This window comes from Saccopteryx bilineata, chromosome 5 (assembly GCF_036850765.1).
Source record: "Saccopteryx bilineata isolate mSacBil1 chromosome 5, mSacBil1_pri_phased_curated, whole genome shotgun sequence".
Taxonomy (NCBI): Eukaryota; Metazoa; Chordata; class Mammalia; order Chiroptera; family Emballonuridae; genus Saccopteryx; species Saccopteryx bilineata.
In genome coordinates this window covers 174,664,060-174,688,311 of record NC_089494.1, presented here as the reverse complement: position 1 = coordinate 174,688,311, position 24,252 = coordinate 174,664,060, and the positions used below count along the sequence as shown (strand labels likewise).

The 24,252-nt window shown below is 41.1% G+C and overlaps 1 protein-coding gene across 4 annotated transcripts in view; it reads left to right on the top strand.

Moving 5' to 3' along the window:
* The first annotated feature begins 325 nt into the window (after positions 1-325).
* NPNT (nephronectin) overlaps positions 326-24,252 on the top strand; it is a 78,700-nt gene continuing 54,773 nt past the window's right edge. Inside the window, exons 1-3 of one of the 4 annotated variants that reach the window (XM_066280432.1) lie at positions 326-998; positions 3,358-3,458; positions 19,821-19,871. In XM_066280432.1, the coding sequence (XP_066136529.1) occupies positions 928-998; positions 3,358-3,458; positions 19,821-19,871 (223 nt within the window). In that variant the 5' untranslated portion in view covers positions 326-927. The remainder of the gene's footprint in view (positions 999-3,357; positions 3,459-19,820; positions 19,872-24,252) is intronic. The other 3 variants (XM_066280434.1, XM_066280433.1, XM_066280435.1) reach the window with 3 other exon arrangements.

The window sequence follows — 24,252 nt, the reverse complement described above, 5'->3', positions numbered from 1 at the left end:
AACGGGTTCTCATTGATCGCGGGAAGATCAGGCACCACAAGACGGCTAAGTAGTAACAGCCCTCCCTCTCTGGTGGTCACTGGCGCTCTCTGGTGCCCCTGGAGGGGCAGCTGTAGCTATCCTTCTAAATGTGCTTGGAGTTGAGCTGGCAGAGATAGAAAGTCTGCACGTTCTTCTTCAAAATTGGACTGGAGAGCCAAACATTTCTTTCGGTTAGTTACAAAATAAAAAAATATTCCTTTGCCAACTGTGTGGGAAAAGCAAACTCCCGGAGTTTGCCTTTGCTAATTTGTCCAAGTCATGCTGTGGTTTCAGTAAACGCAGACGCTGCTCCGCTCCAGCCCCATAAACCGCTCTGGACTCAGACTTCTCGGCCGTCGGTTGAAAGCTACGGCTCTCCCCCGCGGTCACCACCTGTTCGGGCGGAACCCGCACCTCCGCTACAGCCCCCTTTCCTCCCCGCTCACCCCTTCCTGCTGAGCACCCTGCTTTTCCTCTTCCAGGCTGGGCGCGCAACGTTCCTCCCAGCCTGGCGCTCGCCCCGCTTGGCTGGCCCCCAAGGGACGCTGCCTTCCGAGCGCCCCCGCCCGCGAGCTTCCCGCGGCGAGGCCAGGCGCCTTCACCCCTCGCCGGGGGCCGGGAGGGCGGCGGGCGGAGCGCACGCGCGCCCCCCGCCCCTCCCCGCAGGCGGCGCGGTTCCCCCTGCAGCGCCTCCCTCGCGGGGAAGGAGCCGGAGGGCGCCGGGCGCCGCGCAGCAGACCTGCTCCGGCTGCGCGCCGTGCCGCTCTCCTACGAGGGTGGCAGTAGCAGCCGCGGCGGCCGTGGCTCCTCGGGGAAGGCGAGGGAACGCGCGCCCTTTCTCCGCGCGGAATACCCCAACCTGTTCCCCGCGTGCAGCCGCGCCGCCGCCGGGCCTTGCCGCCTGACATGGATTTCCTCCTGGCGCTGGTGCTCGGGTCCTATCTCTACCTGCCAGCGGTCGCTGAATTCGACGGGAGGTGAGTTGGCCCCGGGGCGACCTCTCCTCTGCCGCCTTTCCCACGCTAATCTCCTACGGCCCAGAGGTCCTATCTCCCGGCGTGGTGGCGCTGTCACAGAGGCGTCTCTCTGTCCAGAAGCTGGGCCACCGCATCGCCTAGGCTGGAGGAGAGCCGTCGAGCCGCTCTCTCCACCCGGGGCGACGGGAGAGGGAGTCTAGCCGCGGCTCCCGGCTCTGGGGTTGGGGCTGGGAGTGAAGGGAGGCTCCAGCCCGCATCTCGCCTTTGAGGGCGTGGGTCAGCCGATAAGAAGGGGTGACGCGCAGGACATCCCTTGGCCGGGAAACTCTAGCTCTTGATGTAGACGGCTCTTCAATGGGGAAAATTCCCAGCCGTCAGGGCCAAATCCCGGCGGGCTTGGAGCTGTCAGGGCCGCGCACCCCAAGGGTGGCGGAGAGCGAAGCACTGGGCTTCCAGCGGGACCTGTTTGCCTCCCTCCTTGGTTTTCTAAAGGAACTCAAAATAAGGACTGAGCTGAGGGGACGCTCGGTGTGTGAGACTCACACAGCCACCGAGACCTCGGCGAGCCTGACTAAGGCGTGCTCTGACAGGTTCCTACAACCAGACTCCGTCTCCGCTGTCACTCAGCCCTTCCTCCCGCGGCGGCGCGCGGCGCCCTCTCCCCCGCCGCCGGGGCGCTCAGTTACCCCACCTCCGCGCAGTTACAGCCCAGACTCGTGTGTGTGTGTGTGTGTGTGTGTGTGTGTGTGTCGGAGGGCGTGCTCGGTTACCCTACCTTCGCGCAGTTACAGCCCAGACACGCGCGTGTGTGTGTGTGTGCCCAGACACGTGTGTGTGTGTGTGAGTGTGTGTGTGTGTGTCGGAGGGCGTGCTCGGTTACCCCACCTCCGTGCAGTTGCAGCTCAGACTCGTGTGTGTGTGTGTGTGTGTGTGTGTGTGTGTGTGTGTGTGTCGGGAGGGCGTGCTCGGTTACCCCACCTCGGCGCAGTCACACACCAGACTCGCCCCCAGCGCAGATCGCTGCTGTTCGCGCAGACACCCGGCAGGAGCAGCCGGGAGAGAACCTCAGCTTGGTCACGCCGCTGTCCAGACGCTCTCTCTCATCGATCCACCCCCAGTTATCTCCCTGCGCTGCCCTAAAGACTGCCGCACCTGTTTTACTTGCAATCTTGGAACGAATCAATTCCACGATTGATTGGCTTTCTTGTACCTGGAGGGGAACGGAAGGGAACCAGTGGAGCGCAAAGACTTATTTACCACCTGGTCGGAGGAAATAGAAAGTTCGCGGTTGTTTTGTATTTTGGGCTTGGGGGCATGGGATAGGGGAAGATAAAGGAAAAGAAAGGATTAATGGAGAACGCGAGTAGCGGCCAAAGGCTATTTTAATTTTTAAAAAGCAGTTCTTTGCCCACATTCGGGTAGGTTGTCCATTTTTTGCACACACATTTGCAACAAGAAATGCATCACGTGATTAATTGTAAGATTTTTTTTTAAAATGTAGTTTTAAAAAGATGCCTAAAACAGCCAGTGAAAATATTGATCTTCTGGGGGGGGGGGGGAGGTCATTTGAGTATCTAAAGAAGGAAACAATTCACCAAATAAGGTGCCAAAGTGTAATCTGGTGGATAAATCAGTATCCTGAAATTGAATACTTTCTTTAGTCCTTATTTACATTAGAGAGGAAAATAACATGAATTGTCGATGCAGGAAAGTTTCAAACCACAAGAACACTTAAGATGTTAGCTATACTTTAAACTCCCTTGGTTTTATTTAGACTTCTTTTTCCAGTACTTTTTTTTTTTCCTTGGGAACTTGCTCTGCCAAAGAGTCACGTCTCGAAAAGAGTTCTGTTTCATTTGATTTTGCAGAACCTCCTCTCTTTTTGCACCCCCTCACATCTACCTTTTATATATGTCAGAATTTTTTTTCTTTATACTTTAGCATGTCTTAATACTTTTCAGTTTATGAGGAGTCAGTCAAAACTGCACACCCTCCCCAGTCCCGTGTGGGTCTCTGAGGAATCTGTTTTATTTCAAGCTTCAGAAACCACCCTGGGAGTGGCAGCCTTGAGAAACCTTGGTTTTAGCTGGTGCTATTTCCATTTAAGAATGGATCTTCCCCTCCCTTTTCCCTCTACTCCTGTGTGCTGTTTGTGTGTTTAACTGTCTGAAATATGAAATTAGATCATAGCAGAACTATTTCCCTGAAGGTGTTTTATCCTTAAATTTCTGCATGCATGAAGGAGTTAGTAGAAAATAGTTGGGTGTGATTTAAATTTTTTCCTAAAATAATAACAAAGAGGAAATTATTTTAAATTTCAAAAGTGTCTTTATTTATTTTGAATCTTTCTGTTTGATAGGTGGCCCAGGCAAATAGTGTCGTCAGTTGGCCTGTGTCGTTATGGTGGGAGGATTGACTGCTGCTGGGGCTGGGCTCGCCGGTCCTGGGGACAGTGTCAGCGTGAGTATCATCACCCAGGGGACTTAAGCTCTCCATCCTCATCCATGGCTTCACTCGGCATACCGGAGGGCTCAATACAAGCAAGGCTTAGTGGTATGGTTCTGGCACGGGAGTTTTTCAGGTGTACAGTCCTGGCTCTTTATTCTGCCTCTTTCCAACCTGAGCCACCTGTAGTAAGGAGCCAGTTTTGTTATTCCCAGGATGCTCATTTCAGCAGTTGTCCCAGCTTCTGTTTTCTCATCAGGCTCACACTTTTCTTTGCTCCAGGCTCTGAGATGGGGGTAAGATAATGAGTCTAGACTGTATTTACACTAAATAAACTCTGAACCTTTTAACACTTATAAAATCCTTACCATAGCTGTTGTGTAAAGAGGCCTATTTGTAAATCTTTTCTTTTGAAGTGAGGTTGTATTGTCTGTGTTCTAAATGGACCAGCCACTATAATTAAATAACACCCCTGGAAAAAAAATTATTTTTAAGTTCTGTAAGTAGTCATGTAAAAATAAGTGTCAAAGTCAGAACGATGATTTTTTACCTTTTCTATGATCAAAAATTGATGTTTTTATGGTAAAAACCAAAGCTGCATCACAGAAGTTTGAGAAATTTGTTTCCACAATTGTATCTGGATCTGAAAATTATATCTCAGTCTCCCTACCATGACCCCCCCCCCCACACACACACAAAGCATTAAGTAAATTTCAGAGCCATCTTTAGAGTGTCAGGTTGGCAGGTCTGTGGAGATGAGAATGAAAGTGGATTCTGTACATCCCAGGGTTTCACCACTAATCAGAAAGGGGCTTAGAGTAATAGAGGCTAGTTAAGAAGGCTGGAGCTGGATAGGGAGGAGCTGACTTAGAGACGAGTTGGTAGTGTGAGGAGTGGAGTAAATTTAAGTTCAGAAAACAGGAGTTTCCTCAGCTACAGTGTTTCAGCCTTTGAGAATAACACATGATGTCTATCCTGAACTTTCTGAAGGAGAGAGAGGGACAGTCACAGCTTGACTGTGTAATTGCACATGCAGGCTGACAGGTTGACATCTTTGGCTGGGTTGAAAAGGTAAAGAGGACTAATATTTGCCTACCTGCTACCTGCAAACCACTGGGCCAGAATTATTGTACAGCTGGGCCATTGCATTCCATTCTAAAGGGAGATGGTGGTAACTCCAGTTTCCAGTAAACAAAAGAACCAGGCAAAGCTGCTTCCCCCCAAGCCCCCACCACTGATTCGTCTATGCAACATTGTTTCTGAGGGAAAATGATCAAAAAAGAAGAATGGTAGCTGGTGCAATATTGTCTTCTGCCAGTGTTACCTGGTTAGAAGTATTTGTACAGCTGGAGGCCACAGGTGTGGAATTTGAAGAGCAATCTGGCTTTGAAAATCAAAGGAGGAAGAGAGGACCCTTTTCTTGGCCCAACACAGGCATCTTTCCTAAATGAAAAATGAGCACATAGTGGTTTTTTTTTGCAGGAATGGAGATAGGGTCCTCCTTCTTTGCTGTCTTAGTTGGCAGGACGCTCCCAGAGGAAATGTTGAAGTGCTTTGGGGTGTGCGCAGTGCCCAGCCCCACCCAAGACAAGGCCGCGCTGGCAGAGAGCCCTGTGCTCGCTCGGTGGAGCGCACCTTCCCTGGAGGCAGAGAGCCAGCCGTTCGGCAGAGGCGGAGGAGGTCTAGCGCTCACCCTGCCAGGTGTGCTCAAAGAATTCCAAGGAGAACACTCCCTTATCTCTTAGAGGTATTCCCCAGAAAGAAACTTGAGAAGCTGTTCTGTGTCTCTTGGCCATGTAGTTAAATTTTCTCCAGTACACACCAATTTGGCTATTCTGAATTTGAATGAGCATGAAGGCCTTTCAGAATTTCAGTGGCATTACAAAATTTAAACCCACTGAGAGTCGCTTTTGCCCACTCTCTTTCCCAGCAAATCCAGGGTGCTGTTTTATTATTTTCTATATACCTTTGTTTTGTTTCCAAAAGATTGAAAGTGGTCAAGTATAGTATTTGATAATATTTATCCTTCCTTATTATGCCTCAAGAATCTGAGAAAGCTGCAACAGAGCATGAGATAATTATTGAAATGGTAATCTTATAAACATGTGTAAGATGATCTCGCACAAATCACAGTGTATGTTCATTTAGATTTAGTGAAAGTTTGAGAGGCAGAATAATGGAGGAGGGGAACGTGGAATCTGGAGAGTGACTACCTGGGTTCAAGTTAGTTCTGCCTCTTCCTAACTGTGTGGCCTTGAGTCCTTCAGTCTCTCTGTGCTTTATTGTCCGCATCTCTGAAATGGATCTAAAATAGTACAGTACCTCATACATATAACCATAATGAGATATAAATATGTTATTTGTAAAGCACTTAAACTACTCCCAGCACAGAGTAAACACTACATGTGTGTTTGTGAAGTGAAAGAAATACAAAGGAATGCTGCTGTTGGAAGTGTTGTGGGATGGGCATGTACCTGTGCTAGCAGAGTCTTTGTTCTCTAGGCATATGATATTATACATATGTATTTTGCATTTATACTGCCAAAATAAAAAATGGTTCCAAGGTTCTCTGTTGCAATAAAATAAAATGTCTTTAAATTACAAAGGGCCAGATGGATCTTTACCATTAATGTTATAGATGGAAAAGTTGTAAAAAATGAGTTCAAAGATGGATGTTTTCATGTGTTTTATTTTTCCAGAATCCAAGATGGTCCAAATGTCTCTTGTCAGTTCAGAGAACACATTGTCTTCGTTTTGCTATAAACAGGTAGAGGAATGTGGGGCCCAGAGGTCAGCTCAAAGAGGGAAGAACTGCCCCCAGAGAGGCTAGTTAGGGACGAGTGGAAACCTACTCATTAGTTTTCCAAGCCAGTCTTTGTGAAATTAAAACCTGTGTCACTATATATTCAAGGAAAATGCTTTGCTATTCTTTAACAGTTATATCTGGTAATGGATTACCTATAAAAATTCCAAAGAACTTCTGGGAAATTTAATGTGAAAAATGTCTTTGCCTTTCTGACCCTTAGATAATCTCAGTGTTCTTTCTTATAAGGAGCATTCTCCCTTCTTTACCAAAGGTACTCTGGTTCTTGTTTTTTAGAATGATTTACTTTAGAATTTTCCTTCAAATCAGCAAAGCAAAACAACACCTACACCCAGAACCTTCCAATTATCCTTCGGAAGATGTGTGTGTAAGCTGGGGCGGTCACTCTCTCATTGTACTGAATATTTATCAGATCTCCTGCCCTAGTGCAGCGACCCTGTGGTCAGTGTGTATTCCATTTGGTTATTTGTGAGACATTTGGACTCAATATTCATGGGGTCAACTACACTACTCACAAAAATTAGGGGATCAGGGAACATGCAGATACTCCAGTACTTTCAGCCTTTTGTATAGTGCATTTTCACCAATGAAATAAAAGTTGGTTTTTCATCTCATTTGCATAATTGAACAACTTTCTTTGACTTGCCGTTTGCTTTTCTGATGTTCTTGTTTAATAAAAAAAATCAAATGCTTTTTTTTTTATCACTTCATATTCATTTTGAAACATCCTCTGGCCCTGGCCGGTTGGCTCAGCGGTAGAGCGTCGGCCTGGCGTGCAGGGGACCCGGGTTCGATTCCCGGCCAGGGCACATAGGAGAAGCACCTATTTGCTTCTCCACTGTCTCTCTCTTCCCCTCCCGCAGCCAAGGCTCCATTGGAGCAAAGATGGCCTGGGCGCTGGGGATGGCTCCTTGGCCTCTGCCCCAGGCGCTGGAGTGGCTCTGGTCGCGGCGGGGTGATGCCCCAGAGGGGCAGAGCATCGCCCCCTGGTGGGCAGAGCGTCACCCCTGGTGGGCGTGCTGGGTGGATCCTGGTCCGGCGCATGCGGGAGTCTGTCTGACTGTCGCCGTTTCCAGCTTCAGAAAAATACAAAAAAAAAAAAAAAAAAAGAAACATCCCCTAATTTTTGTGAGCAGTATATGTGTATGCACACAGAACATGCTGCATTTTATTTCTGCTTGCTACCCACTTTTCATCAACTTGTTTAGAGAGGCCAACACCGCTGCCTGCCGGACACTAACCTTGCTCAGCCTCCACTCTTGACTCACCATGTCTAGCCACAAAGCCACGTTTACTCAGTCTTCCCATCCTTCCCTTTGGGATTGAGATCGGAAGGATCAGAGAGTCTACCCAGATAGACTAGGAGCTGTCCTCCTGCTTTCTGGCTGGTGCTACCCAGCCCTGCAGTATCCCAACATTCTCGCCAGCTGGGAAAGCAGACCTGGTCCAGAAATAGGCAGGCTGTGTTTTCACAGTTCTTTTAGAGGTCGTACCCTTGCCTTCTTTCTGTTCTTTGATTATTTCTTTTGTATTCTTGACTCATAAACAGATCTCTACATACTGAGAAGTCAAATTTTGTTTTTCTAATTGTCTTGGGCTTCATTGACTATTGATGTGGCTCTTTATTATAAAGTGAATTTTTTTTTCGTGTGTTCATAACACACTGACGATTATATAGCTAAGCATACAGCACTTGATCACTCAGTTTGCCACGAAATATTTGTTTCTTGCTCTGTAGTTTTTCTGTTTCTTAACTTTTTCATTATATTAATGGCACACTTCATTTTAATTATTTTAACAATTTCTCTTACCAAGTGGAGATCTCTGTAGTAAAGATTTCTCAGGGTTTGCATGCCTTGGATGCAATTCTTAACTAAAATCACTAGACAGATGGGGACATCTGAATCTAGCTGTGGCTCTTATACCTGATTAGTTGTTCAACATTTAACTGCAGTTTCTTATTTTACAAGCAGATTCCTAAGGCTCTATAATGTAGAAAATAGTAGATAGGACCTAGATATGGTTTTCTATACGGTTGCCTGTTTACTTGGAGATTTGGCTGTATATGTGGCAATGACAACAGTTTCTATTGAAAGTGCTTTATAGAGGAGTGAAGAGAAACTCAAAGTCCGACTAGTTCCAGGTTTCTACAGAGCTGCTCAGTTTCCGAGTTCTTTGGCTGTCAGTGAGCGATTTGTGGTTTCTGAAATGAATTATGTGAATTGGGGTGGTTTTGCATCTATTTTGCTTAAAATCAGGCAAAATGAAAATGTTTTATGTTTTGCTGGAAATCTTGGAAAGATACAAAACGTACACCTAGAGTGTGACTTTGCTTTATTAGCTTTAAATTGAATTCCTGGCTCTAGTCACAAAATTATGTAGATTACATCTTTTTTTCTTTTTCTTTTTTTATAGCAAGAGAAAGAAAGAGGGAGGAACAAACAGACAGGAAGGGGTAGAGATGAGAAGCATCAACTTGTTGTTGCGGCACCTTACTTGTTCATTGATTACTTTCTCATATGTGCCTTGAGCAGGGGGCTCCATTGAGCCAGTGACCCATTGCTCAAGCCAGCAACCTTGGGCTTCAGGCCAGCAGCCTTTGGGCTCAAGCCAGCAACCATTGGATAATGTCTATGATCCCACACTCAAGCCAGTGACCCTGTGTTCAAGCTGGTGAGCCTACTTTCAAGCAGATGACCCGAGGGTTTCAAACCTGGGTCCTCAGCATCCTAGGCTGACGCTCTATCCACTGTGCCACTGCCTGATCAGGCTAGATTACATCTTTGTTTATTTAGATTTTGAACATCTTTCTTTAACATAAGAGTAAAATGTTGGAACCAGCTTTGAAGGACATAGTGTTATGATTTTTGAGAGAGAGAGAGACAGAGATAGATGTCACTTTGTTATTCCACTTATTTATGCATTCATTGGTTGATTCTTTTATGCACCCTTACTGGGGATTGAATCCACAACCTTGGGATATCAGGACAAGGCTCTAACCAACTGAGTTACCCGGCCAGGGCTAGATGAAGCCTTTTTTATACCCATAGGTCGTATACGCTCCAGGAAGTCTAAGGTGTGCTGTGCTGCCCAGGGCCATGTTGAAGACTGCCAGAGATCTTGGGGCCGCCTTAATGCGGTTGAGCAGGCTTTCCTGTCTTTTTTCTTTTTATATAATTTTTGTATTTTTCTGAAGCTGGAAACGGGGAGAGACAGTCAGACAGACTCCCGCATGCACCTGACTGGGATCCACCTGGCACGCCCACCAAGGGGCAACACTCTGCCCACCAGGGGGCGATGCTCTGCCCCTCCGGGGCATTGCTCTGTTGCGACCAGAGCCACTCTAGCGCCTGGGGCAGTGGCCAAGGAGCCATCCCCAGCACCCAGACCATCTTTGCTCCAATGGAGCCTCAGCTGCTGGAGGGGAAGAGAGAGAGAGGAAGGAGAGGGGGAGGGGTGGAGAAGCAGATGGGCGCTTCTCCTGTGTGCCCTGGCCGGGAATCGAACCCGGGACCTCTGCATGCCATGCCGACGCTCTACCACTGAGCCAACCGGCCAGGGCTCCTGTCTTCTTGTTAGTTTTCTCTTCTAATTTTTGAGAAAGCAGAATCTGCATTTTTTTTGAGGTAGGAATAAAAACATCATAGAACTATTTTCAGTACTAAACCTGAATCTCCAAATCCTTAGGAAGTGAAGTGTTTTTTTAGTTCAATTTCAGTAATTCTTTTTTCCCATTTTATTGAAATAGAGTTAATATACAGCACTGTGTAAGTTTAAAATGTACAACCTATTGATTGACTTACACATATTGTGAAATGATGACCACAATAAGTTAATATCTATCATCTCATATAGTAGATACAAAAGAAAAAAAAAAGTGAAGAGAGTCTTTTTTCTTGTGGTGAGAACTCTTAGAATCTACTCTCTTTAACAACTTTCCTATATAGCACACAGCAGTGTTCAATATAGTCATCATACCGTACATTCTATTCTTAGTACTTAGCTTATAACTGGAAATTTGTACCTTTTGACCACCTTCCTCCAATTCCTCCTCCCCCACCTAAATTCTTTGATTAAGATTATTCAACCACCACTTTGTGCGAGAAGGTTATTTAAGAACAGCATGTACTTTGGGTAACTTCAAGTGGTCTTGAAATGCAAGTTCCAAACAAAAATCAGTGTTGAAGAAGTTTGAGCTTTTCAAACAGCTAGTTTTTGAGCATGTGTAGTCTCAAAAGTTTAGTTTCACAGGAATTACTGTGTTCCTTTAGTCTTTGCCCCCATTAGAACTGACCTAATAATACTATTAAGATCTACTAATTTGCTAAGATCTCCTTATAAAGTTAATATTGGTAGGTCTTAACATTCATGGATTAGACATTTTAGTACTTCCCAAGCTGGGAGGTCAGGCCACGTAAAGGGAAGCGCTCTAGTCACTACAAATCCAGCTGCTAGGTTGGCCCTCAGACACACGCCACAGGGGAGCCGCTAGAAGGTGCACATGCACATCCACAGTGGGGCCAAGGAGGCACTTCCCGCCCCGGAAACAACGCTGCGTTTTCTACCTGGAAACTTTTTGATAAACTTTGAAAAGGATAGTAGTGCTTCCGCCCCTCTTTCCCATTACAGCAAGTGTAAGGGACAGCATTTCTCTAATGGACAGGATGGTGCTTTTTATGTGTAGAATTCATGTCATATGCATTTTTCCCAATTTTTAATTTTATTTTTCAATTCCAGTTTACATTCTGAGTTACTTTGTATTAATTCCAGGTGTACAGCATGATGGTTAAACTCTCATATACTTTACAAAGTGGCCCGGATATTTCCAGTACCCACCTGGCACCATACACAGTGATTACTGTATTATTGACTGTATTCCCGATGCTGTACTTTACATCCTGTGACGATTTTGTATCAATCTGTACAATTTGGATTAATTTTTTCCCCTTTTTTTTACTCAGTCCCCCAAACCTGCTTCCTTCTGGCAACCATCTGTCTGTTCTCTGTATCTGTGAGTCTGTTTTCTATTTTGTTGGTTTATTTTGTTCTTTAGATCCCACATATAAGTAGAATCATATGCTGTCTTTCTCTGTCTGACTTATTTCACTTAGCATAATACCCTCTAGCTCCCTCCATTCTATTGCAAATGGAAGATTCCACACTTTCTTTATGGTCGAATAATATTCCATTGTGTGTGTGTATCTCACAGCGTTTTCTACCCACTCGTCTATTGGTATCAGTATGTGCATTCTGAGTAGTCAGTTGAATCAACTGCATGCTTTTAAAGTCATAACCCAGCACTGGTGAGTGTTTCTCCGCAGCATCATCAGTAAGAAGGGGCAGAGACTCATCACAGCACTGGGCCTTCATCATGAGGCAGATAAGAGAAAAGGGAAGAAGGAATCTGATGGCCTAGTTTTCATCACTCTCTCCTCCTCCCCCACCATCACACACAGATACTTTTGTCCCTTTCCTACCAATTTTGTGCAGGTTTTAAAATTTTTTCATTAATCTTTTTTTCCTCTATCAATCTTTTAAAATATTTATTTTGTAAGACAAAATGCATTCATATCAAATATTCCTCCTCAAAACAATAGGTAATATCAATTTTTATATACATTTTAGAAATATTTTAAATACTTATCCACAAATTCCTATATATCTTGTCCCTCACCTCTTCCATACAAAGGAAATACTATATATACACCATTCTGTTGCTTGCTTATTTTTTTAACTATACATCTTGATAGGCTTTCTTTATTATCAGCACATGAAGAGCCTGCTCACTATTTTATGGATTCTTAGTAGTCCATTGTATGGCTATACCATAATTTATTAACCAGTTTCTTATTGATGGGCATTTATATGGATTCTGAACTTTTACTAATACAGAAAATTCTAAAAAAAAAAGCAACTTTGAACATATATTAAAAAATATTGTTTTGCATGTGTTCTAGTATTTCTGTAAAGTCACTTTTTCTATATGATCGGATGGCATACATGTGTGACTTGAACTGACTGGGCAATGGTTTCTTACCTGGTAGTAGGCAGGTAATGGGAATGATTGGATTGCAGTGCTGACATAAAGTTCTGGCCATCCTGTATCCTGAATCTAATTTGTTGCTTGATTTTAGTACGCTCTAGTCTTTCCCCCAAACCTTTCTGACAAATTAGTAACAGACTCTCTAGCCCCATTTTCACCTATTTCCTCTTGGATCAGAGACACCTGGCTGATATTGGGAGGATGGGGCGAAGTTTGTCCATTGGCCAGGATTTCCACTTGGCTTCTGGCCTATCACTTTTATATTTGTTATAGATGTGAGTTTCCCTTTACTTTTAAGGACTCACAAATTCTTTATTTTTAAAAAAATCTTATTTATGCATTTTAGAGAGGATAAGAGAGAGAAAGGCAGGAGGAGCAGGAAGCATCAATTCCCATATGTGCCTTGACCAGTCAAGCCCAGGGTTTCAAACTGGCGACCTCCGAGTTCCAGGTCGACGCTTTATCCACTGTGCCACCAGCAGTCAGGCAAGACTCACAAATTCTTTTAGGTGGTGCTTACTTCATTGACTTTTTATTCTCTTTATAGGCAGGCCATAATTTTATAGTTATGTAAATAGTGTTTACTTTTTGACTTGACCTATCATCTGTTAGAGAGGATTATGTAGAATTTTGTTATCTGAATAAAGTAGTTTTGGACACCTGTTAAGATAAAAAGATTTTCAGGAAATATTAAAGTATTTTTGCACTAAAATACTCTTAAAAAGTGACTTTAAAAACCGTAGAGGCATACCTTTTCCATCAGTTATTTTACTCATTATCTCAATTATATACTTAAATTGTCTAATTAAAACCAAATAAGAAAGCATGCATAACTAAAAAAATTAGGAAGACTCGGGTTGTGAGAGAGAGAAGACAATGAAGGTAAGTCTTTCTGACTTCCCTGTTTTTCTGACTCCTAGTTCCAACCTCCAGGAATTGTTTCCTGTTGATCTTTACAGAGATTTCTAAGCATTTTCAAAAATTTCCTGTTCATAAAATGATAGCACAAAGTAAGAATTGTTCTATCTTTTTTTATATAGATAAAACTACATTTTAGAGACCAGTGCTTATCAGTTCATGTAAATCTGACTCATTCTTTGAAATGGTTGCACAGTATACCATAATTAATATTTAAATCCCCCATTTATGCATACTTAGGTGGTTTTCCATATTTTGTTTTTCTGAAATATGCCACAGTGAATATCTTCGCAGATTCATCATCACATTTAGATGTGGGAGATTTCCAGAGACATCTTGTTTTTACCTAAGTACAGTAATGAAAGAATTATTTTATTTTTATAAATTTTCTTATTCAAAATATGCAACTAAAAGGAGATTAATTCAGGAATAATATTACAAAGTGGAGACTTTCTGTTCATTCACTTTCTATTTTTAGTTCTTGGAAGATACTTTTAAAGATAAATAGAATTGATTTCTTTGTTTGAATGTATGTCCTGCCTTGTGTGGGAAATGATGTGACGACGTGTTTCCCTGGAAAGCATGCAGTGAAATAGAAAAAGAAAATTAACAAGGTCTAGAGGGAGAAAAAAAAAAAAGAAAAGACAGAATAAGGTAAGATGTTGGGAAGAGTTATTAAAATATAGGTATGTGAGCTGTGGGACCCTAAATATGCTTTGTAATTTGGCTCTTCCCTACTGGTAGCCAAAGGAAAAAGGGCAGTGTTACTGCTCATACAATTCATGTTGTTTATAGGGATAAAGTGAACCATTTATTTGGGGAAATTATGGCTTTTCCCACATGTAGTTCTGAAAGATATTCATGTGATCCTTCATAGAGTGGAAGTGAGTGACAGAGGGGAAGGGGACAGCGATATTTCTACCATGAAGCCAGTGTTGGTTTTGTAGTCAGAACCTTAGATCAGGCCCTTACTCTAGAAGTGCAGTTCATGGAAGGCTATCCTATATGCAGTTTAAGAAGCTTTATGTATGCACTTAGCTTTCTGATGCCTCGGGTGGATCCAGCCCAGAACATCTAGCTGTGATGAGGGAACTGTTTAGGGCTTTATAGACAATTCCAGGTTAGACAAGACAGTTTCAAGTTAGGATCCCTAACGGTGTCCTGGAGTTTGCAGTATTATTAATTAAAGGCCAGTCCATATATTTTACAGATCAGTCATCAGTAGTCAGTTGATGGAGCTGGTATGTAGAGGTGTTGTGAATGGAGTGCAGATGGGTGTTTTGTAGAATCCAGTATGATGTTCTGTAAAGAAATCAGTGAGAAATTTTTTATATCAGTTTTGTATGGGTTATTATTTTTGTATTCATTGGATATCTATGTATTAGCTCATCACCATTTTGCTATATGTTCTTATTTCCATGAAACTTACGGCTTGTGGTAAGAGGTGAGAAAAAAATGTTGCTCTCAGGCACTGTTTTGCCTGCATGTGCTGCTTCGTGGACAAAGGGCCAGTGAAAGCAGGAATAGCAAAATCTTGACCAGTGCTCATTTCCTCAAAGCTCCTGATTTGTACATGTGTGCAAGGCAGCCAGCATGACCGTTAGCTGTTATCCTAGTTCACCTGGATCTCACGGAGGGCTGCTCTAAAGAAGCCACTTAGGCTTGAATAGACTTAAGAGCAGAGCCCGTGGTAAGTGCTCTTCATGTACTCATCCAAACTTAGCTCCTCTCCACTGGCTGTGGGGAAGGGCTAGTTCCCATCCACTCCTGAAGCCCCAGGACACTGGCATCTGAAACCCTGATGCTCACATGTCCTAGAGGATCAGTACCAACCAAGCATTTTCACCCTTTATCAACCGGGAGGGGAAATGAGGATTTTACATGGGCAGGGCCAAGGTCTTTCACTTCTTCCTGGGAACAAACAGAAGATCAGTTCTCAAAGACATAGCCAAGATAGTCTGGCTTGAAAAAATTACAAAGTGATAGTCCTTGCTGACTATAACAAGAGAAAAATACTGATGGCATTAGGCCTAATGTGATTGACAGTGCATCCCTGGGAATATACCAGAGAAAATTAGTTATAAAATGTACGTGTATTTATCAAAAAAATTAAGTTAAAAGACCGAGTTTTGTTAGGTAATATAAAATATAAAGAAATTTTCCATTTTAATGCACTAAAGCTTGAAGTTTTCTGATTTCATCACTTGATTACTACTAGTGCATAATTAAAGAGAGAATTATAGTCATAATAGAATTCCTAATAAAATCCCTAATAAAGCCAGCATATAGGAGTACACTATAACCTAGATATGATAAAATATTATGTATTTGTGTGTGTGGTAAAATAGTGGCATGTCTATGTTAGTTCCTTATTCTTAGATTCTTGCAAGAATTTTGGTATTAACTTAGGTTGATAAAACACTGTTGAGTCAACTTGTTATTCTTAACTCTCATGGAAGGAAAAAGGTATGAATAATCAAAATGATTTCTTAGCTATAGAATATAGTAGTATTTTTTCCCTAGTTATATTTAATCGGAAGCCCTCACTTTCTGTAGTACACTAACTAGCTGCTTGAGACAGCCTTGGTAGGTACTAGACGTCAGAGAAGAGCCAATTGAGATTAAGAATTTGCTGTAGTTGATTTGTCTGTGCAAAATCTAGTTAAAAGTTAACACTTTATTTGGTCAATACCTCTTTAACCATTCTGTAGATGAGCTATTTTCAACCAGTGTGCCACAAGAATTTTAAAAACATGCAATGCCTATTTAATTAGAGGTACTGACCCTTTTCCCCTTAGGTTGTCAAATAAAAAAATGATAACCAGAACAACTATCCTTCTACTGAGATTGAATCAAAATTATACATATTTTTTTTAGATGTATTTTTGGGTGTGCCAAAACATTTTAGTAATTAGTGTATATGTGTGATATAAATTCCTTAAAACTGACATTGTTTTCTTATTATAATGTCAGGTCACAAGGTTAGGATTGCCTTTTGTGTATATCACAATCATTCTGAAATTTTAGGAAATATGTAATCACAGTTTGAATTTGTGCTAATGTACACAAAGGAAGAAACAATTAGGAATTTCTGGATTTAGGCTTACTTTGCCAAAAACAATGTTGTTTTTCAAAATCTTTAGCTTTGTTTTCATAAATCAGAGTTCTCAAACTCAATTCTATGAAAGATCCCTAAATGGTCAAAGGTGTGTGTTGCTAAATTTGCAGAAACTAATTTCATGGATAGACTTTTCAAATACAAGTTTCCTACTATCCAAAATATTTTTTAAAGCTCAGGACCTCCTATTTTACTTCAGTGTTAAGATTTTGTAGGTACTTGGTAATTATTTGCCATATGCTTGAATTTCAACAAATAGCAAATAATAGAAAAACACAAATTTTAAATTATGCTAGTTGTATTTTTTCCATATATGTGAGTATTTAGAGTTGATTTTTATTTACACTTACTATGGTAATAATTTCTACTGGGTAATGGTTCAAGGTCCTTTGTCCCTTGGATTGAATTTTAAGACCATTGATGAATTTAAAAATACTGTTCGTTAGTGTGTCCAAGAAATTAAGCCATTTTCATGTATAGTTGCATTTTCTAAATAAGGCTGAATTATTTTTGAAACAATTAAATTGAGGAAAGAAAACATTTATGAAGAAATAATTTGTAGTTTTGTTAGTGCTCTGTTTTCTAATCTTGTGATAAGTCTAATCAATTCTATAGCTTTAATACTTATACAGTAGTGGACTAAAAGTTTGGAGCATCTAAATTCCTGCTCAGAATGCTATTCATGGGACCTGTTGTCCTGGATGTTGCTGTTATAAATGTACCATGAATAGTGGTCTGTGAATAGCATTTGCCAGGCTAATATTTACTTTGTTGATAATGAGCACTATGCCATGAAATTTAAGGTTGGGGCATGGGGAACTATTTAGAGTTACTACTTTTTTCTGCTGAAGACCAGGATTGAGATGTACATGTATTCAGGGAGAACCTTTCCCTTCCATGTATGTCCCTGGCATGTGTCACCTGGAAGGAGGTGCATGTGTCATGCTATGCTCTATGCTTAAGAGGCTGCGTGGCTCCCCTCTGAGTTATGTGATAACTGCATCAGTTATCTTAGCCTGAAGCACTTTATTATTTCCTTTTGAAAGATTATCATTGGCCTACCATTTGGGCGATATAATCCTTTACAGTAAATTAAACTATAACCAGATACATTTGGATCATAAGTGGGTTCAGTTCCTTAGGGTTTCTCATCCCTCATTTTCTTTAACACTGTCCAAAAGCCCAGGATCAACTGCAGATTAATCTGTTAACTTGTGCTCATCAGGCAAAGAGTAATCCCTGAATAATTTAGTGTCTCTGGTTTATATGAGTAACAATTTCATAAAATTGTCAGAGTGCTTATTATTTTTAACTATGCCTAATGGTTAAAATAAAACCTCAGTAAAGTACCCAGTGTCACTGAGAAGCCTCTGATGACTCTAAGCAGCAGTTTCTAGGCAAGTGGTAGGAGAGAGGTCTAGATTTAGAAACTGTAATTGAGTGGGTTCACTGGTAACATTTCACGTATTTACTACTGGGGCTGTTTTACACTGGCTATAGAGAAAACATATTATTAGGAGAAAATGGGACAGGATTTTCTGTATTAGGTGCTAGTAATGAATTTTATTTTAGTACTTCTCACAATGGTGTTTATTTATACCACAAAAAAAATACATATAGGGCATTTATTTTTGGCAACTTTCACAAAAATTGTGGTGAAGGTTGCCTATGAAAATTTCCTGATGTGTCTATAAAGAATAGACCCCAGAAACTTCCTGGAAATAATCTGTTCCAGGTTCAACATAACTTTGATTTATAATGCAGTTTTGTACAGTTTTTAAAATGCAAATGTTAAAATATGGGACATTGGCCAGAATTTCACACTAGAAGTCTTATTAATGGATATACATATCAATGCAATGTTGCAAAATTTCCTAAATCTATATGTGTCGAGGCTGATTTATGTTAAGTAGGAGAAGTGTAAACCAACTTTAAGATATGATAAACTGAAAATAAACTATACAGAACTGTTTGGCTGCTTGGTACTAATAAAACTAGTTAAAAAATAATGATGTTTGCTATTCTTTATTGGGTTATTTTACCTTTGTTTAAAATAATTTAATATATTTTTCTTGATAAATTAGTTTGTTAAAAATTGGCAATTAAAGAGCATTAAAGAAACGGTATCCTTTTATATTTTTCCCTTCTCATATACAATACAACCATTGTTAGAAACAGTTTTTCTTTTTTTCTTTTTATAAATAAATTTTTATTTATAATGGGGTGACATCAATAAATCAGGGTACATATATTCAAAGAAAACATTTCCAGGTTATCTTGTCATTTAGTTCAGAAACAGTTTTTCTTAACATGTGATCTAGAATCTAATTTTTAGTTTATGCTTTATTTTCAGCTTTTTGCTTAGATTGTACCTGATATATTTTATTATTCTATTTTAAGAAATGTATCAACAGCAAGGTATAGTGATTTTTTTGAAATTAGCAGCAACAGTAAAATAAAAAACCCATGAATTTCTTATAAACCTAACCTACCTGAAAAAACATTTCTTTATTAAATGTAATGTGTGCCTTTAACAGTACAGAGCGATCATTCTAGATCAATAATTAAATTACTACTTTATTTGAATCAAATTGGACTTAGAATTTTTTTCTGATGTTATCCAAAATAAGGCTCTATTCACCTAATTTTAATTTATACAAATAAATACAGAAATCAAACGTTAAAGTTAACATTTTGTACTGTAAGGAGGGAAGATGTTAATCCAAAAGAGAAGTAATAGACTCACCTCTTCTCTTACCTCTAGGATCTTGAGACTGGTCGAACCCTGACCATTATTAGTCTTGTTTCAAGTTTCTTCCCCTTACTTTCATTAAACTGGGTTATTTATGTATCTTCAAGTGAAATGGCTGAACTTTCAGGGTAATTCTTGTTGCTATTGACAACCAAAGCAGCCATGCAAGAAGAAAATGCTGTGGAAGAAAAGAAAAAAAAAACTTAATTTTTTTTCCCCAAAGCGGGAGAAAAAAAGGGAATACACAGTATGTAAGAAACAGGTAAGTAAAGGTATATGGATTTAAAAACTTCCAGCCCTGGTTACTAATTGATCAAAAGTTTTAATTTTTTTCAGATACTTTATCCAACACTCATTTACATAAAAGGATACTGTCTCTTGGAACCAAAAATTAATATTCTGAAAATGAAAAATTGGATTGGAAGGTACAGTGTCACAAAAGGTCTGAAATATCTTAATTTAGAATTTTGACTGTGAAAGAATAGCACAACCTCAATTACTGGTTAATAATTTTGTTACAAAATGTTTTCTGATGACAAAATGGTGACTAAAATATTACTATTTTAAACATGTCCTAGATTTTGTTTTGTTTGTTTCAGAAAAGCACTGAATGTTGAATATGTGTAAGTCTCCGGGAATGTAACAAGTTGATAAATACCCAAGTCCCGCCTCCTTACAGAGAAAAGATCTGGAATTTCTTTTTTTGGACATTTGTTTTGCAGCTTTCTACGTCTTAAGGCAGAGAATAGCCAGGATAAGGTGCCCGCTCAAAGGTTAGATGAACATATTTCTTGAAATAATTTTGGCTAATATATGTCTTGAAAGGCATAACTTCACAAAATTAATCAATAAATCTTAACATTAGTTGTGGTTTTTGAGTTGTCTTTTTGGGGGGGAAAAACTGTTCCTTAGAGATGTGCTTATTCTGTTCATAATTATACTAAGTTAATTTTATTTCAGTTATTACATTAAACTTTTCCCTTTCAGTTTGTAATTTATTTCTCTTGTTTTACGAATCTAATAAATTGACCTCCATTCTAACCTAAAGGACAGTTTATATTTGTAATACTTAAAGAAGCAAATAAAAAAAAAAAGTTCACCAAATGAAATTACTAACACCAGCCTATCATTAACCTGAGGGAATTGTATTCATATTAATTCTTCATGGGATAATTCAGGTAAGAAATATTTTTATTGTATAAAAGATATAAGATGATATAATAGCACCTATGAATATCCATGCTACTCTTTTTGGTACATAAAGGGCTTCTTGTTTAAAGTAATTTTTAAAGTGAATAACAAATGGAAAAATTTTGGTGAAATATTGGAAATTCTGTTTAATGAAATTGGTCTCAAAAAGACAATATATTTGCTCCTGATAGATTAAAGAGAGCATTTTGTTAATAACATTTGAGAACAAAATTGATAGTGGTAGAACTAAAAGTTAAGGGATTTCTTCAGGGAGACATCTTATAATTACTAGTGAGTAGTTACCGAAGTACCGGGCAGAGCCGGGGCTGAGTTGGGGAAGCAGTGCGTGGAGGGAGGAGAGTGGGCTTGGTTCCCAGCAGATCTAGGTGTACGACTTGTTCCTGTCACCCAGCAACCATCGGATACTACATGTTTTATTTAACTATTCTGAGCCACAATTTTCTACTTTTTAACCTACTTTGCAGATTGTTGCTGTCTGTGAATGCCTCGTACAGAACAGTTATTTGATAAATGTTAACTATTTTTAGCATGTGGTCAATATAGAGAACAGAAATACCAGGGTCTGGCATAGTATCCATAGTACATCAAGTTTTTAAATACACGTTGTTTACCCTGCCCATCTTTTGAAAAAAATCAATTGGAAGTAGAATATTTCTTAAATTATTCGTTTCAAAAATGAAATCCTTCATTGGATAGCGGTCTGTGCTTCCAAACCATGTCTTTCCTACTTCTCTGGTATTCGTTTGCAAACCTCAGAGTGGAGTAAGGTTTTGGCTACCTAAGCAAGGAAATACTAAAGGAACTAGAATTGAATTGTAGAATTACAAGTAGAGTTACTTACTATGGATTATTTGACACACACTTATTTGACAAACTAAAATTGCATTTAGAGTTCCTGTGATTTCTTCGACAAACATTTGAGAGCTTACTAGAGGCAAGGAGTTAAGGTAGGAGCTAGGAGAGCTACGGACATTGGTAAAACATGGACTCTTGCTTGCAGGGAGCTGATTCGGTAAGATGGTTGTCTCACTCCTTCCAGTATGCTAATATAGGGAAGAGTTGGGGATAAAGTGTTGAGGTTGTTCAGAGGAGGAATCACTTCCAACTGGAGAGGATCAAGGAAGATTTCATATGCTTCATGGTGTTCAGTTGATTTATTTGTTCAACAGATATGTATTGAGTACTATTACCTGCCTGATCCTTGGCCAAACACTATAGATAACACATCAATAAGATGAAGCAATGGGCATTTATGTCATTTTTGGTCAGCGTTGAAGGCCCAAAGCTGATGACAGTACTGATGCGAGGTGTGTTTCAATACAGATGTTCTGAGATAGGGTACTGCAGGAGCATGTCCCGGGGGTGTATCCCAGGCCAGGAGTGAAGGGCGGGTAGCCCAGCAAAACCCTGAGGGATGAGTAAGTCAAGTGAAGGACAACCTGGCCAGATAGAAAAATGCATTAAAACGTCAGAAACCAGAGTGAGGGGCACATTCCAGGGAAGGTAAGAACTCGAGTCCAGCACCAAGGTGTGTGTTTGAAGGGCGTTGACGAGAGGAGCTGTGGCAGAGGTAGGGATGGGTGGACCCAGGGCAGGCCTGTGATGTCTTCATAACTAGACTATCCTTTGTCCCAAGTGGTAGAGCATTGTACAGCTTTTTTCTTTTTTTTTTCTTTTCTTTCATTTTTCAGAAGCTGGAAACGGGGAGGCAGTCAGACAGACTCCCGCATGCGCCCGACCGGATCCACCCGGCATGCCCACCAGGGGGCGATGCTCTGCCCCTCTGGGGTGTCGTTCTGTCGCATCCAGAGGCATTCTAGCGCCTGAGGCAGAGGCCACAGAGCCATCCTCAGCGCCCGGGCCATCTTTGCTCCAATGGAGCCTCGGCTGCGGGAGGGGAAGAGAGAACAGAGAGGAAGGAGAGGGGGAGGGGTGGAGAAGCAGATGGGCGCTTCTCCTGTGTGCCCTGGCCGGGAATCGAACTCGGGACTCCTGCTCGCCAGGCCGACACTCTACCGCTGAGCCAACCGGCCAGGGCTTGTACAGCTTTTAAGGAGGAGCATTAAATAATCAAAGTTATATTTCAGAGGTTATAAGCTGGTACTAATGGGTCAGATCTGGCATATAGGTAGAATTGGTTTTGCTCATAGTGTTTTAAGATATTTTAAAATAGTTTTCAGAGGATATCAGGCCTTTTGAAAAAACAGTAGCTCTTCATTGCAGCAAGGAGTTGGACTAGAGTCACTTAGCTGCTGCACCTTTGGGAAGGAACGCGTGCTTCGTTTTACCCTGTGGCTTGCTTCTTCTAAGCAGATGCTGGGCCTATAGGCATTTGAAGTTCTGGGACCCATTTCTGAATATTTTCTTGAGTGGCAATTTAGAGTAGAGCCATTTGAGGCTCAGGGCTAGAGGCTGTAACAGTAAACCTGGTGAGAAATTAGGTTTTATTTTAAGCAGTAGTGGTGGGAACAGAAAGAAGGAAATGGACTGAGAGATACTAAAGAGAACGGGTGGAGAGGCCTGCATCAGGATCTGGGCTTTGTGGACAGAGTGGCCTGGCTGCTGCTGCCAGCTGTGTTTCTGGAGAAATTTACCTAAACTTTCTGAGCAATAACTTCTTTCTTTTTTTTTTTTTTGCTAAAATGTAAGTAAAAGGCCTATCTCGTAGGTTTTTTGTTTGTTTATGAGGCTCAAATGAGAAAAGACTTACAAGGCATTTAGCTCAGTAACGGGCTCCTCTGTTCACGTTCGATAATATGGTGGCTGATACTGGTGATGATGGTTGTGAGGCGTGAGGAAGATGGGATCAAGGATGATGCCCAAGTTTCTGGTGTTAACGGGTGAGAACACAGGAGAGACTACGGAAGATGATGGTGTTGGTGTTGGGTGTGGTATGTTGAAGTGCTCTGAGATGGGAAGTTGGGAGGTTGATGGGTGGTTGGGTTCTGGGGTCTGCAGCTCGGGTGAGATCTCAGCACTGCACAGGCTGTGATTTGATGATCTGTCCTCTGCTATCCTACTCAAGTCTTCCTTCCCCTCGGTCAACTCTGTCAGCCCTGATAATCATCACAACTGCCCACAGAGCACTGGCTCTGAACAGCATAGGCAGATTTGGGGAGAGCTAAATTACTATGTTACACTTTGGCTGAAATGTTATCTAATAGCTTTAGGTTATTAAAAAAAAATCCTTTTAGTTTATGATTTTAGCTTCCAATGGAAAGAAATGAAATATTCAACATTTGTGTATATTAGGGCTGAAAAAAATCACCCTTTACAAATGTTTTATCTTTTTTTCCATGGATTTTTCTGTTTTCCACCACCATCACTGCTAATCCTAAGCAGATAATAAACTACAGGTGAATAATGGTTAGGAATGAATGACTATACCAGGGGTCCCCAAACTACGGCCCCGCGGGCCACATGCGGCCCCCTGAGGCCATTTATCCGGCCCCCACCGCACTTCCGGAAGAGGCACCTCTTTCACTGGTGGTCAGTGAGAGGAGCACATTGACCATCTCATTAGCCAAAAGCAGGCCCGTAGTTCCCATTGAAATACTGGTCAGTTTGTTGATTTAAATTTACTTGTTCTTTATTGTAAATACTGTATTTGTTCCCATTTTGTTTTTTTTACTTTAAAATAAGATATGTGCAGTGTGCATAGGGATTTGTTCATAGTTTTTTTTATAGTCCGGCTCTCTGAGGGACAGTGAACTGGCCCCCTGTGTAAAAAGTTTGGGGACCCCTGGACTACACTCTTGTTTTGAAGTTTGTATTCTTTCCTAACTGAAAATCGACCTGTTCGAGTCCTACCTCAGATGCCACTTCCTCCTGTCTGCCTTCCTGACTGTAGGGTAGGAAGTCTCCTCCCCTTTCTCTTCATTTAATTGTAACAGTTGCATGGAGTCTATCTCATGCTGCTTTATTTACAGTGAGTGTGGTTAT